The sequence below is a fragment of the Polyodon spathula genome, chromosome 5, assembly GCF_017654505.1.
Source record: "Polyodon spathula isolate WHYD16114869_AA chromosome 5, ASM1765450v1, whole genome shotgun sequence".
Classification (NCBI taxonomy): domain Eukaryota; kingdom Metazoa; phylum Chordata; class Actinopteri; order Acipenseriformes; family Polyodontidae; genus Polyodon; species Polyodon spathula.
The window spans coordinates 8,701,267-8,718,216 of NC_054538.1; the positions used below are offsets into that span (position 1 = coordinate 8,701,267).

General features: G+C 38.2%; 1 protein-coding gene across 3 annotated transcripts in view; it reads left to right on the top strand.

The window, feature by feature from the left end:
• Positions 1 to 16,950, top strand: part of LOC121315511 (hippocalcin-like protein 1) — a 52,566-nt gene that overhangs the window by 34,042 nt on the left and 1,574 nt on the right. For 2 of the 3 annotated variants that reach the window (XM_041249660.1, XM_041249661.1), the window contains 2 exons: positions 8,915 to 9,313; positions 16,347 to 16,452. In XM_041249660.1, the coding sequence (XP_041105594.1) occupies positions 8,936 to 9,313; positions 16,347 to 16,452 (484 nt within the window). In that variant the 5' untranslated portion in view covers positions 8,915 to 8,935. Of the gene's footprint in view, positions 1 to 7,349; positions 7,374 to 8,914; positions 9,314 to 16,346; positions 16,453 to 16,950 lie in introns of those variants that run through there. The other variant, XM_041249659.1, reaches the window with a different exon arrangement.

Here is a 16,950-nt window from a genome sequence, read left to right on the forward strand (position 1 = left end):
ATACATTTAGAGCATGCTTAAAAGTCTTTCACATAAACTTTAAGTGATTGCTTGGAGTTTCTTTTTAAGAGTATTGGCAGTGCCATAGTTTAATGCCCTTGCTAAACAAAAGCCTGCCACAGAAGTCTACACTAAGCAGTGTTCTTGTGCAGCTCTTTTGTGATTAAATAGTAAACATGGCATTTGTATATTTGCATTTGCATTATCCTGCCTGCTAATAGCAGGTCTACTTGTACATAGCTGGGTACAGATTACATAGATTTAATTCTGTCCTTGGAAGGGTAAACACAAGGGCGCTTAAGGAGAGCTTGTTCTGTACTGATAAGTACACTCTAAAATTAGCTTGTTTGACTTGGTCCTTATTGAAGTTCTGAAGTCCTGCCCTGAACTGTTTTTAAGACTGTCATGTGAGAGCTACAGTATTGATATTGCGGTCCTATAAGGCAAGTAAAACATTGCATTGGAAAAAATCAGAGAAAGGGGCTGAAGGAAATGGAGCTTGCATTCTTTGTCTTTATTATTTCCATTGCGAGTCAGGCCATAGGCCAGCCTTCCAAGCACCAGCCAGGCACAACTTTTTTTTTCATTTTCCTCCTCATGATTCATCTGGAAAGCTTAAGACATTTATACAGCAACATTCAGAACAGTGCCAAGGCATTTAACATTTCTGAGGCTACATTAAATGGTTATTTGAGATTAACATTTTAAAATGTAGCTGTTTAATTTAGTTTTATAAATAGTAGTTATATTATTAGTATTTAGTTGTTATATAAATAGCATACGCCATGCCATGAATGATGTGTTCGTATAACTCGCCAGGATGGATGTGAACAACCCACCCACATTCACAGGTCTTTTTTATTGAGATTTTTTTTTTATTAGTTTTTGAGTAAGCAGGGTTTTCTTTTTATTATGTGCGTTCTATAATAATTCAGTATTTATGATGTCTATTCTAAAATAAATACCTGCATGACAAAAATGCGGTTTCCAAATCTTTAATTTAGGCAACCATCCAAAGCGGCCTGAGATGTGATTGCCAAGTTTAATGTAATCATCCTATTTAAAAATGGAGAAAAAGTAACAGCTGTGTTAATGTGTAGTGGTAATCAGTACATTAATCTGCCCTCTTGCAGAAAGTCCTGTGCATCTTGTTTCATCGCTAAAGTTGTATAACGGTTTTATGGCATTAATTAATTGTCAAAAGCTGCACTGAATGCTTACAGATTCCCTTGTTAAAACAGGCTTTGTGTTGTGTTTTTTTTGTTTGTTTCATGCCAGTGAATTGTGTAGGATTGTGGTAGATTGAGAGCTGATGTAAAAGGCTGTGTGGTGTTAGTAGCCTGGCAGTGGTGGCAGGTAGCCTAACAAACTAGAGGGGTTGGGTTATTAAAACCAACATTTCTTTTCAGAATTTACTAATACTGTGCTCAGTTAATAATAACTAATACTGTGGTGTACATAATAAGATCATAAGGATGTTAAATGAAAGCCTGCCTTATTTATATAAGAACTGGCCTAGTTGTGTGTAAGTAAACACTTATATGACCTTTTCATGTCTCTATTATTAAATATTATATTGTATTCTAATTTTAATATAGAATGACAGAAGTTCAAAATACAGATGAACCCATTTTATATCCCTTCGCTTAATATCATACCCTGTTTATTAACCTGATTTTTAAAAAAACCACTTGCCATGCACCATAGGTTCTTTAAGAAATTACCTCTTACAGTTTATTTCGATTGATAAAACACAAGATTGTGAAAAAGTTCAAAACTCTTAACACAAAACCCAAACTAGTCACTCCAGCAGCAAAAGCCTCCAACACATACAAAACCTAAGTTTTGGGGTCAGATTTGATAAGTACATCTTGCAAAAGCATATAGTGCACCAAAACACTAAATAATTAGAAATTTTGAGTTGAATCATCCAAGCAAAATAACATAAATTAATCAAATAATGTTACCTAACACTAAATAAAAGTAAAGTAAACTGAGGATACATAAATATTTTTCAAATTACAAATGGCTAAAGGGCTCTAAATTATAGTGAACAAAAGAATATAAATTCTAGTAAATAAACAAAGTAAGGTCTAATACAATACTATGCAAATGAATAGATCAGTCATCCTTGAGCATCAAGCTTCTCTTGTGCTTGTGGCCACAGATATTCATCGACATTGCATCTAATTTCTTCATTAGCAAGGCAGCGTGGAAAAAACTTTCTTGAATGATGTATCTATCCCTGGCATTGCTCTGCTGTAATGTCATCACAAGCTTCATCCATTGCCTGGAGAAGGGTGGCTTGCTCATATGGGTGGTGATCTTACTCCTTCCACCTTCAAGCCAAAAAGAACTCATCGATAGGGTTAAGGAATGGAGAACAGGGTGGCAGGAATGTCATTATGAAACGTGGATGTGCTGCAAACCACTCTCGCATTGTGATTACTGCATTTGGTTGTACAAGGCGATTGTGCAGCACACCCAGGAAATTCAGCAGATGTACTGAATTGTATGCCCCTAGTAATGGGCTTTGTGCCACAACACCATTCTCGGAAATGGTGGCACACATAGTGATATTCCCACCAAGCTGCCCTAGCACGTCATTGACTGTTGCACGCTGGCCGATGAGGTTCTGATTGAAGCCAGCTTTGTCTATATAAAGGAATTCATGTCGGTCGACACGGGCATTAAACTCCATCCTCTGTGAAAAAAAAGATGTTCAGTTGTGATTACACTTCACTTTCACAATTCACAGAACTATGGTCACCACTCTCCTACTGTACTGCAGAACACACCTCCTATACCTACAGTAGTATAATGCAACTTACTGTTCATAACTTTACTGTAGTACTTCTAAAATAGCTGTACACTTACTTGAACATCATTTCCCTCATTTCTTTGAAAAGACACCAAATAGATCTGCTTCATTGTGATTTGGTGCCTTTTCAAAATACGTCTGATTGTGACTGTGCTTAATGAATCAATCCCCCGAAACATGTTGTTGTCAGCAACAATGTTCCTTTGGATTTCCCTGAGGCGACTGTCATTCTTAGCTTGGACCATTTCTATCATGGCCATCTCCTGCTCAGCAGTGAGGATATGGTGACGCCCGCCACTACCTTTAGAAAACATAGAGTACAATAATGTATACGTAAAATATTTCACAGCAGCACTACTGTAAACATACTCCTCTTTCAGCAGTTACTGTAATACTGCACATATGTGCATGCAGTGTAATCCAATACTGTATACATTTGACTTACCAGTTCTTAGTATGCAGTGTTCGGATTATTGAGACTACAGTTGACCTCTTCAAACTGGGTTGGACGACCAGTCCAGCTGCTCTCATTGACAAGCCTCTGTTCAGTACATGCCTGCTCCAGGTTGTCACAAACCACTGCTGTTTCCTCACAGCCTTTTAAGTAGTTATGTAGTAATGATCAATTACGTTTCTCTGCATTCTCACATGGACAAGGCCTTTTGCAATAATGAGCACTAATCGTTAGTAAATGAAAATATAATTAAGTATTTTGCAAGGATAGATATTATCTTTTGAAATATGTCATGAGAGGTAATAGCGCTTAAAGAATTGAGTGGGTGATTAAGAATTTAGCATTTTGTATGTAAACATGTGAAAATGTGTTTCGAGTTTAGAATTTTGAACGTTTTGGTAATTTTTTGAAAAAAGTGTTTTAGTAATTGTACAAAACTGTAATATCATATCGCAACCCTGCTTATTGTCATGTTTTGTGCAACCTGTCAAATGCTTTACTAATTAACTGTAGGATATAATTAATTTTCAACGCAACTAACAACTAATAATCATCTCGGCTGATAAACTGACAATTTGTACAGCCTCTCAGATGCTGCGTGGGCGGTCTTAACAGGACACAGTTCAGCTACAAAACACCAACATTGCCAGATGTTTCTTCCTTAACACAGTCAGTCTTATGCACAAAAACCCCCACCTAATTGATAGCTCTTATCAGTCGACAATCCATGCCTTTTTTTAGATAATGACACAAACTATTTTTTCCAATTAATGACACATTTGTCCTGCATTTGTTTAAATGTAAAGAGCGACTAAATGTACAGTATTAAAACACTGCTCTTTAATTCAATGTTAGTTTTCTTTATTTTTTTTTTCTAGCACTCGTAAATGTGCTGTCACAGGAAAACGTGAAACCCGGTTTATATCATGACCTGCTTTATATCACGAATTATGCCTGCACCCTATCATGATATAAAACGGGTTCATCTGTACGTTTTTTTTTTTTTTTTTTTTTTTTTGTATAGTGAATATTATAAATAGTGATTTATGTTTGTATTTTTTGCAGATTATTACAAATATTTGAAGATTAAAAATACATTGTTCGGCTTGCTTGTATTTATGTAGAAATGGGTGACCATACTCTTGCTGTCTTGTTCCTGAATAAAAATGCTGTGTTAAGTGCAAAAAACACTAGTGTTGTGCCCTGGAGCAGCTGCATGCAGCACACTGACCTGGGTATGATAATTGGGGGTCACTTTTACTGTATAGCATAATAGGTTTTAAAGCATGTTTTTGTATTGATGGGCATGCTAGTGCAAAAATGGGACCAGGTTGGTAATAATGTTTTTTTGCAGAAAACCAGTTGTGACTCATGTCAATAATGCTATGCTTATCCAGGCTATAAATAAAGGAAAACACCTTATTCAATTATTCAGGAAGGAAAGGCTTTCTCCATTAACAAAGCGTACAAAACAAGCATAATGAAGAGCTCCACATGCAGCTCTTGCAGTTTCACTGTCGGCAGTTCAATATTTTTATATTTAACTGGTAAGCTGTTATTTACTCCTGTGTTAATTATAGATCTTGGAGCATTGATTACGAGTTCCCATTGTTGTGTGGAATTCTGAATTAGACGGGTCTCTGCTTTACAGAGACTGGTTTGTAAAACTGAAGCTTTAGCTTTTAATTCTGAGAGACACAGTCAGAGACAAGCAAATACAGTTGGTGTTAAAACGAACAGTCAAATGGCCTTTTGTTAAAAAACAAACAAAAAAAGTGCATTTAAAATAATAATAGCGCAGAAAACAGGTGAGGTGAAACAGCAATGCTAGGTTCACATTCTTGAGAGAAGACGAACCCTTGTAACCATGCTTTTGAACAGCTTTCTTTGTGTGGGAGAAATTCGTACTTGTAATTGAATGTGCTTTCTAAAATTGCTTTTTAAATCTTGAAAACTAGGTCTGCCTATCGATAAGACAGTTAGGTTAATTAAGTTTGTCAATCTTCCCCCAGAGCATTCTGGTTGATCTACTTTAAAGGATTAGATATTGTAACAGAGGAAAATAAAGGGTTAAATTGGGGATGAGTTGACCTGCTGTTAAGATCTTTACAGCCTTGTGGTTGCCTAGCTCAGTAGGCACTCCCATACTCACGCGTGCACAAGATAAATAGAAAGCTGAATGCTCTGCTAGCCAAGACAGCAGTGGATCAATATTGAATGGTAATTATTTCTACATCATGCAACTTTCATTATAAAAATAGTAAATAAACAATCTAGCAGGTTAACGTTCAGGTTGTTTCTTTCACATAATATACGGGCTGCAGTGCATTCATAATTATGCTTAACTTGTCACAATTACCTTTTCTTCCTGATACTTAGTAACTATAAAGACTACAGGATTGGGGATCTCAATAATGATCAATAATGGTGCTGGCGACTTGGCATATTCAGCTTCCAATGATTATATTGCATGCAGTGATATACATAGCTACAGAAATGTGTGTCTTTACATTAAAATGCAGATCATTTATTTAACTGCTTGCTTTTACACACACACACACACACACACACATAAAATACTGTTCTCATCCTCAGATGTTAAGATCATTGTTGCACCATGTGAGGGTGAGACCCTCATTATAATATTGAACTGTTATTGTGATTATTATTGTTATTGCAGTGATTTATGATATATCGTGCATGTTGTTGAGCAAAGTGTATTTGATATATTATGGTGTATTTAGATTAGGGTGCTTCCCACAATTAAATGGTAATGGTTAAGAACTAGAGAATAATAATGGTAATAATAATGAGTAAACAATAGAATAGTCTAACAATCATGTTTGTAAACAAGACAGTATTCATGCTAGTTAAAGAAATACGTATAAATGAGAAGAAACGTGTCTAATGTATTTAATGCCGTGTCTTTCCTTAGGAGGGAGCAGTAACCCTATTAGGTGGCTCGTCGTGAGTTTGTCTTTGTGAATGTCAGTCATTTTATGTACAACCTGATAGTCATTTTGCAATCACATTTTAGGCCTGCTTTTCAATCACACATGTGAACGCGCAAAGGCGCCTTGAACTTCAAATGTGAATGGGGTTGCAGAACTAAATCTGAGGCAGCCATGTATATTAAGAAATGAATATTAACTAATATAATATGTTTGTATAGTACCAGCATAGTCGGGGCATGGCCTAGGATATTGAGATATTAATGTTAAATATTATATCTTCATAAATAGCACTACATCTGACACCTGTAATGTGTATTTCAGATACTTGCCAGGAATATTTATGGTTATGTTTATTAAATTCCTTAAATGAAACAAAATTGAGTTGCATAATATTTCAAGACTGTCCTAATGACAGCAACACAAGCTGTAAGTAGGCCTACACTTCCCCTTTATTATAGAACTGGACAAGAAGTGTTAGGGCTTCCTTTGCAACAGAGATAAGGGCAGAGTTAAGGCCTCTATGCACCGGACACAATGTGACAAGAGAATGTGTCGTATGACACGCCGCACCACGACAAAAAAACATTTTCCAGGTGACGATACAATCAGAGGAGAGACGTCCAGCACATCGCACATGCCTGTCACCACTGCTGTGAAAGGTAGTGTCACAGCGAATGTACCATTTTTATTGCTGGACAAATCGCATCGTGTCCGATGTGTGGAAACCTTTAGTCCCTGAAAGGATGTGTCAAAGTGATTCCTAGCACATTTCCTGCTTTCCCTCACGTCCTTTGACTGTATCCACCGTGTGCCTCCCATCTGCTTATTGACACAGTGAGTGGAGTCACTATTACAGTGCTGTGAAATACAACAGATTTCACAATTTAATATCTGATGATTCAGACACTCCCCCATGCTTAAATACATTGTTTAGTTAGATGTGCTTGAGACCACAGATGCTATTCTTTGGAAGATTTTCTGTAATAGTAGCAGCTGCCTGATCCTCTTTTAGCAGGTGTTCTTATTCCCCTTCGTAGGAAAACTTGCCCTATCCACTGACAAGGACTGGCCCAGCACCATGCTCACTGAGTCCCTGACAAACCTGCTCAGTTTTACTGAAGCCCTAGGGTGCAGATTCATTGAGGTATATAGTTACACATTTTAACCCCTTGTATACCTTTTTTTTTTTTTTTTTTTTTTACTCACAAGAGAAGTATCGTTTTATGCTGACACTATACAGGACATTCCTGTATCGTTTATAAGAAAGCAATGATTCTGAGGTCTTTTTTAATAATGCTATCTAATATTTGCCTTACAAAAGGATGCATTTCCCAGCCAGTTTTTTTCCCCTGTTTTAAAATTTGTGTTGATTTGTGAAGTTAGTAAAATGCAAAGCTTTTGTCTTTGGTGGAGAAACGTTGCAAGGTTTTTTAATAAGACTTTTAATACGGACAGTGCAGGCTGCCTGCTGAAAGGTGCAGGGTATTTCTACACATGTCAGGGACTGGCTCCTCCAGTCTGCTAGCTGAAAGGTGCAGGGTATTTCTATACATGTCAGGGACTGGCTCCTCCAGTCTGCTAGCTGAAAGGTGCAGGGTATTTCTACACATGTCAGGGACTGGCTCCTCCAGTCTGCTAGCTGAAAGGTGCAGGGTATTTCTACACATGTCAGGGACTGGCTCCTCCAGTCTGTTAGCTGAAAGGTGCAGGGTATTTCTATACATGTCAGGGACTGGCTCCTCCAGTCTGTTAGCTGAAAGGTGCAGGGTATTACTGTACATGTCAAGGACTGGCTTCTCCAGTCTGCTAGCTGAAAGGTGCAGGGTATTGCTATACATGTCAGGGACTGGCTCCTCCAGTCTGCTAGCTGAAAGGTGCAAGTATTTCTATACATGTCAGGGACTGGCTCCTCCAGTCTGCTAGCTGAAAGGTGCAGGGTATTGCTATACATGTCAGGGACTGGCTCCTCCCTTAGCCATGGACTTTTCCAGAAGATGGTATACACAGAGAAATACAGCTACTACTATTCATATCTGTAAAATGTTGCCAGTGGTGGTACATTTAGTAGTAGTAGTAAAGTGGGAACTTTTCAGAATTTTCAGCCTTTGGAAATGCTTTTTGTTAGAATGCAAGTCAAGTATACCAAAGATATTGGGTTCTAAGTCTAGTCACTAAATGATGTACTGTATTTATTCAGAAATGATTCTCCAGGGGAGCTCTACTTTATACTTTCAAAGATTTACTGAAAGACTACATCTGTTTGCAAATATGCTACTTTAAAAACATTATTAAAAAACAGGAAACATGAGCATAACATTAACAGAATGCATAGCGTAGAAAATCATTTGCATGCACAGTTCAGTGTTTTTTTTTTTTTTTTTTTTTTTTTTTTATTTTATTTTCTCTGTAGTGGAAGCATTGGAACATATGCATAAATACATTAGAATAGTGATATTCCATATTGTTGTGTGGGTGCAGGTCGGGGGGTGATATCAGCATCGAAGATGGAGATTATGTTGTGTTTTTTAAAATGCCTCAAATGTTTATTCCCATTGCTTTTTATACAGTTTTTCCCCATCTTGCCGTCCTGTTTTTGCTCATTCTTGCCCAGTGCCCTGCTACAACCTTTTCAATTTGATGCTATCTATTGCAGCACTCCTAATGACTTCGTGTGGTTTGTTCCAGGGCTAGACAGAGCGTGCGAGGATGGGGAAGCAGAACAGTAAACTGCGCCCTGAGGTGCTGCACGACCTGCGGGAGAACACCGAGTTCACAGACCACGAGCTCCAGGAGTGGTACAAAGGCTTCCTCAAAGACTGCCCCACTGGACACCTGACTGTTGAAGAGTTCAAGAAAATCTACGCAAACTTCTTCCCTTACGGAGATGCATCCAAGTTTGCAGAGCATGTGTTCCGCACCTTTGACACCAATGGAGACGGGACTATAGACTTCAGGGAGTTCATCATTGCACTCAGCGTCACGTCTCGGGGGAAACTGGAGCAGAAGCTGAAGTGGGCGTTCAGCATGTATGACCTTGACGGGAACGGGTACATTAGTCGGGGAGAAATGCTTGAAATAGTACAGGCAAGTACCCATTTTTAATGCCAGTTTTAATTCCACTCGGGGCTTTTAAATATGATTTAATATTAAAATATTGCAGAAGTGTTTAAATGTAATTGTTTGTTTAGTATCGTTCCTTCATAAAAGATATTTTGTTTTCAAAGTGATAACATTTCGGATTCAGTTACTTTCAAAGAATGCTAATGCAGTACTAATTAAAATATGCAAATAACGTGCAGTGTGACAGTTTGTAAAGATTGTGCAACTTCCAATCCACACTCACCTGTGTAACCTCAGTAAGTCACTTCAACTCATTAGGAAAAAAAAAAAAGTATAGGGTTAGGATTTTTTTCTCTTCCTCTCCATTTTATGCTTCTATGCCTTCCATCTGTTTTAAGTGTGGTTCCCCACTTTCTCTGTCTTCTAACACAAATTTATGTTTAATGTGTGTAGACATGTCAGTCACTCCAACTCACAAAGAAGTTCCTTCCCCATTGTTGGTTCACTGATCTGATGGACATCCTAGTCGTTCTACATCCTCTACTTCTTAAAAAGTAGGTACCGTTGTACCCGGAAGTACACAGAAGCAATACTTTCCAGGACCCCACCCTAGGAGATGATGATGTCATTGACTCCGCCCCTGATGAGGATGTTTTTGAATACACAGACAGCCCCTCTCCCATATACACAGATGCAGATGCTGAACTGAGAAGGATTTCATCATCTCTCACCCCAGACCTGTGCAGATCAGGATGACTTCCTTAGCATCTAAGATTGCAAGGGATAAAAAAGCCTTTGAAGGGTTTCTCTTCCATGAGGCATCTGAAGGCCTGTTGAGGCTATTTGGCAAAGCAGAGTAATGGCACGCCACGGCCAGATATCCTAGAGGAGGGGGTATTCAACAAACTAGGTCACCCAAAAACAGACCTATTTGCAACAGCAGAAAATACCCAGCTGCCAATCTTTTGCTCCTGTGTTCACCAGGATGCAGCAATAGCAACAGACAGTCTGTCCATTTCATGATCAAACGACCTGATGCACGTATACCCACCCTTACCTATAATCCCAGAGGTACTCAGGAAAGTAAGAAGAGACAGCGCTAATCTCATATTAATAGCCCTCTACTAGCCCAAGAGGTATTGGTTCTCTGAGATTCTACAACTAACCGAGTCAGGACCCATATACTTTCAACTAAACCAACCTGTTATCTCAGAAAAGGGGGAGGCTACTACACCACAATCCAGCACTTTTTCAACTTGCTGCTTGGAGATTGAACGGCAACAATTGAGGGATAGGGGGTTATCTGAACAAGTGGTAAACATCTTACTCACTTCAAGAAAACCATCCACCTTTCTCTTTGCAAAAAATCTTTGCACCATTCAGACATTCCCTTCTCTGAATTTCTATCTTACCTCTTATTCCATAAGGGTCTTTCCCTGGCCTCTATTAAGATACATGTGGCTGCAATCTCCAGAATTTTACCTGGATGGGATAATCACCAGGTGAAACATCTAACCCCCCCCCCCCCCCCCCCCCCCCCCCCCCCCCCAAGGAAATGTGTTATTCCACAATGGAGCCTCAGTCAGATACTTAATAAGCTCTTAGGACCACCATTTGAGCCCATGGCAACTTGTGACATGAAGTATCTGACATGGAAAATGGCATTCCAGATGGCAGTGACATCTGCAAGGAGAGTAAGTGAGCTCCAAGCACTGGTTATTGATGCACCATATTTTCAATCTTTTACGGACAGGATTGTTTGCAGAACTAATCCTCAATTCTTACCAAAAGTAGGAACTGAATTCCATGTAAATCAAACCATAACATTTCCATATTTCTCCCCTAAACCCCACAAATCAACAGAAGCAGCTAGACTTCATCTAATAGATATCAGAAGAGCCCTAATCTTTTACATCCACAGGTAGCATACCATCAGGACAACGTTTTATCTCCAACTCACCAGACAATGGGAAACCTGTCTCTGAATAAACAATTTCGCGCTGGATAACATCATGCATTGAGTTCTGTTACAGTCTTGACAGCAAAATTGATCCAAAACCCCTCAAAGCAGACTCAGTAAGGGGAGTGGCTACTACTTGGGCAAAATTGAAATCTGTTTCGATTTCAGGACATCTGCAGGGCTGCCACTTGGGCATCTTTCGATACTTTTATCAAACACTATAACTGCAATGTATCTTGCTCTCAACCTAGCTCTGCTCGTTCAGGTTTATCTGTGGTTTCTTCTACTAGCATCTAACCTACCACCCTTCAGACTACATACTTTGGTATAGTTCACATGTGGAGTTCATCAAACAAGGTAAGAAGATGGAAGATTACCTGTATGGTTTCTTCATTGGAAGATGCACTCCACACACCTATGTCCCACCCTCCTGTCCCCCGTCTCTTTTCATTACTATTTTTTCTTGTTTTTTGGTTTGGTTTGTTTTGGTGAAATTTGGGCAACCTGGGTGGGGGGGGGGGGGGGGGGGGGGGGGTTCTGTAGGGAGGAGTACCCCCCCACAATACCTCCTCCTCGTACATGTCACGAGAGTTTTCATAAGGGGGGAACCACACAAAAAAAGTCCATAATGTCAAAGTGAAAAATAAAATCTCTAAATTGTTCTAAATTAATTATATATATATAATAGATAAAATATATATATATATATATATATATATATATATATATATATATATATATAATATATAAATATATGCTATATATATAGTATATTTTTTGATAATTTATATATACCATTAGTGAGCTAAGTTTAAAAAATATAAATTATATACCACGTAATTCAATTAAGTTTAAAAACCATTTGCTATATATGGGCATTAGTTAATATAAGGCAACGATCTTATAGCTAAGGCCCTGTGAAAATCACAGAAATTCCATAAATTTCACGACAGTGTCATGGGTAAAGTATTGTATTTCGCGGAATGTGCACGGAAATGTGTTATAAATTACATGTATAATTTTATTTATTTATTTATTTATTTTTTTAAACAGCAAATATGCAAATAAATGCACTGACATCAAAATGAACATATAAGTTATTCAAGCACTTTACAATAGCTTGTGAAACAGTGTTGTAATTAACAGCCTGTAGGTAAAGTGTATCTTTCAGTTCTATGTCAAATGCATGTTCACCATTTAGGTCTTGCAAAACAAATACAATGTGTAACCCATACTGATCTTGGGCATCAGTCGACTCATCAGTGTGATCACTGACAAGCAAACAGACTGTTTTACCAACTCCATAATCTCCTGCTTGTGATATTCGGCAACTTTAGGTAAGTATTCAGGTCTCACTGATTTAAGGAATCGCTCCACTCTGTCTGAAGAATTTCTGTAACTCAAAAGGGATATTTACACAAACAAAAGCCTCTGTCAGGTCAAAATTTAATAAGTGAACTTTTGGAATGTATGAAGTCACTGTTTTTTGTTTCTTTGCAAGTAGAGCAGTCGCAGTACTGTTCTGGATTTCCAACTTTCTCTTTTGGTGAATACTTGCTATCAAAAGACGAGTTTTGGTAGCGATCTACAGTAACATTGCAGGATGTACAGAAGAGCCTACCTCCATCGCTGTGTAAACTCCTGCTGGATACTGCTTTGCATGATCTGCTGCAGACACATTTTTAGCCTGACATTCATTTTCTTGTTTACAGTGTGTAGTATTTTAACCCCCCCCCCCCCCTTAGATTGCATATAGTCACATGACATAATCACCGCACAGCACTGTGTGCATGGCGAATATTACACATAAGCACATATCGGAGCTGGACAGTTTCGTTAATGTGATTATTTATTTATTTATTTATTTATTTGACAGTTTTATGATGACAGTTTCAAAAGAAACCATATTGAAAGCTCCGCTGGGCTACCGAGTCTCATTTTAAAACACTGATTTGATTGTTTAGACAATAAGTCAGGTCAAATTTAAAGTAGTTCAATCAGATTGCATACATATAAAGAAATCATAATGAGAGCTCATTTAAAAAAAAATCACAATTTAGATTTGGAAACATACAAATCAGTGTATTTGTTTTTGCAAGGCTTGCTGCTGTGATGTTTAGTATTGCACTGAATGCCCTTACGCACACAGAAGCACTTCTTTGTTTGACAAAAATGAAGCCTTGCATAGGCACAGAATCAACTGCTGCTGCTGTACAAAGAAAATTAGTTTTCTTTGGGTACTTTGTCCAAATTAGGAATGAACTATCGGACAATTGAAATTCAAATTGACTGTAAAGCTGCTCCAGAGATCCTCCAGAAGACCGAACACCAAAGAAGCCGTCTCTCTTGTGTTTAGTTCTTTTCTGGTTTGGTATTTTATATTTTGAAATTTGATCAATTTTCCATTTCGCAGTTTGATCAAAATAATTTGCTGAAAGTACCGTCTAATTTTATAAATGCTCAAATCGCAAAATGGCTTTTTTTTTTCCCCCAGTGATTGACTGAATCCTAACTATGAGTGTAACACATATGTATTTAAACATGGAAGAAGCAGCTTTGCACTCGGCCATAGATGGTAATCACCCATAAACTACAGTTATCTTTGTTGGACCGCAAAACTGTGCTAAGATAAGGGGAAATATGTCCAGTATCTCATTATCATCTGTAGGTGATGATACTGGCAACAAAAGCTTTATCAAGTACAGTAATACATCACGTACCTGCCCTAACCGTTTATCAAGTACAATAATCCGTCGCGTGTACGGCTGTCACATATCCACCCTAACCGTTTGTCCACCATGATCAATCTTTTCAGCAACGTTAGTTTATTATTGAACAGAAAAGTTATTGTACACTGTGTTGTATGTGCTACGTGTGCAACCATTGCTGGTAGTGTCACGTGCGTTGTTCAGTGTGTTGATATGTAAATAAATCTGGTTCACCTGGGGGGGGGGCGTATCAGCTTTGACTTCTGTCGGGATCTCCTGCCTGTCAGTCAATTAAAGAATGCACGCACCCACTTGGCAGACGGCTACCCTGTCACACGCATTAATCTCAAAACAATAATTGTGTGAATATGGTAATTGTCACAGCTGTGTATAATGGTATTTAAAACAGGGTTCATTTATCCAACTTTGTACATATTCTTACGCTGGTCCCACCGCAGTCGGATATGCAACAGATTACTGTATAACAATGTGGGGAGTTTAACAGGCTTAATTAACACTATCAAAAGCAATAACTTTTACAGTCACATCACTTTTAACACTTCATGCTGACACTTCAGTCCTTAATTGCATGAAGCGTACAGATGTCATGACACATATAAATAGTTACTTAGAAAACAAAGCAGCCTATTGCTTTTATGTAATTGTAAAATGTTGGACAACTTTTTTTCTGTCATCTGATCAGTCATCGATTTAGAGCCAATTTTGTGTTGGTGTGTGTAACAGGACGTCTCGTGTGGTGACGTACCCAGCCCAGGAAGCTGACACAGATGCAGCTAGTATGAGTGAATGCGCTGGAGCGTGTTTTTATTCAAAATAAAAAGGTTAAGCAAAAACAACGCTCACAGAGCAAAAATAAAAGTTCAAACAAAACAAAGTCGCTAACAAAAAACACCAAACAAATACCATACTGGTCTGTCCAGCATGAGTAGCAATTGCTTTTACTTTCTGTTTCATTTTTAGAATGTATTTTTCAACTTGCTTTCTCTCGCTCTCATTCTTCCTTCCAAACACCCACCCCTACCAGCAAAAGCTGCCGGTTTTTATATGCGTGATCATCTCCAGGTTAGCGATAAATAAATAAAGCAATCAATCAATCAATCTGGAGATGTTCACATTCTGCACGAGTTTATGCGTGATTGTCGGCAGCTCTGTTAATTAATTCGCTGCCGAGCACACAGTCTCACAAGCTGTCTGGCAGAGCCGAGCTGTCAGAACCGCCTCTGCCAGACCATATTTAAATCAAGAATAATAAAGAAAATAAAAACAAAATACACTCAAATCATACCACAGCAACAACCTCCATTCTAAAACCAAAACAATACAGTATTCACAATGCCTTCACTCATTTTAAATAAACATACATACATTTTAAATCATAATGCAAATCACCAACAACCCATTCTTTTAAATAAACCCTTTTCTTCTGCCTTGCCACAATGTGATTTCATAGGATTAATGGCAGTTCTTATGCAACAATCTGCAATGTAAGCATATCCCCAGTGTCCAAACTGTAATACGACAACGATTTTAATAAAAGTACCATTATGCTCGAATGGTCCTCGTCAGAGAGAACTTTTTTCAGTAACCACTCATGCAATGCTTTTGTTTTCTGTCGATTCCAACTCAGTGTGTGATAAATAGAAATGCTATTACTGTAGATTTATAAGATTTCCTTAATCCATTTTTAGTATAATAAAAACTTTATTAACAGAGTAACCATAAACACTGTTTTGTATTCCACCGTCCAAACAAAAGGATCAATGCAGAGTGCTTGCCACATATGTGTTCTGATGAATTAGGTTGGGATCACCTTTGCTGGAGATCTGCCTCTTTGTAAAATCTCTTTTAAACCAGCCCCTGGCAATGTCGTCTTGGTAGAACCCTTCCTTCCTAATAATGGAGAGGTTACATTTCATGTTGTTTTACAGATTTAGTAACTACAATAGGGAAAGGCTTCATGCACTCAGCCCTGCCAGTTGTGAAGATGGGCCATTACCAGACCAGACTCTAGTATCAGAAATGAAGGCCAATGACATTTCTCCTTGCTAGGAGTTCAATGGATTTTTCTATCATCATTCCAAGTGTAGGCGATCTGCGTTTGCTGTTTGAGGAATGCAACACCTAATTTGAAATGTGCCTCTTCTAATAACTTTCCATTTTGATGACCTCAATCTTCGAAGATTACATTGCCTAACATTGCACTGTGAATACATTTCTAGGATTTCTAGTCCTAATAAGCAGTATTTGCTGTTGAAACGTTGAATGTTATTTCAGTTTTCTGTTGATTTTATGTTAATGACTTCACAAATGATCCTTATCATTCTGTTATGTTTTCCTAGTTTGTAATAGACTGCTCTTCTCTTGTCAGGCAATTTACAAAATGGTATCCTCTGTGATGAAGATGCCAGAGGACGAGTCCACTCCAGAGAAGCGCACAGACAAGATCTTTCGACAAATGGATGCAAACAATGACGGTGGGTGAAGCTCTGGGACTCCAGAGGCAGATATTTCACAACTAAACCAGATAGAATTGAATTGTTGGTTCATTTCAGCCCTATCACATTGAATACATTTTAGTGAAGGCAGCATTTCATGGTCATTGATTTCTACTGTCAATTTTGAAGCTGGTTTAAAATCTATTTGACTCCTGTCCAAATTGTTGCTGGCTAATGTCATTGGTATTGAAACATCTTGCTCTTTTAACCCCTTTACAGCTAAGTGTTTTTGTCATAGATGCCACCCCACAGCGAAGCACTGTATGACTGTTTTTACCACACTGCCTTTGGTGCAGTTTAATGAAGGAATGCTGTAGTTACACAGCTAAGAACAGACTCATAGCGCAAAATCAAGCATGGCTGATGGCGGCCACCCAAAGATCACTAGGGGAATGGAAGATCGCGGATGATGTAACACAGAATAGAAGACCGCATAACCTTATAACCCTTCCTATTCCAACTCGCGTTCTACTATTA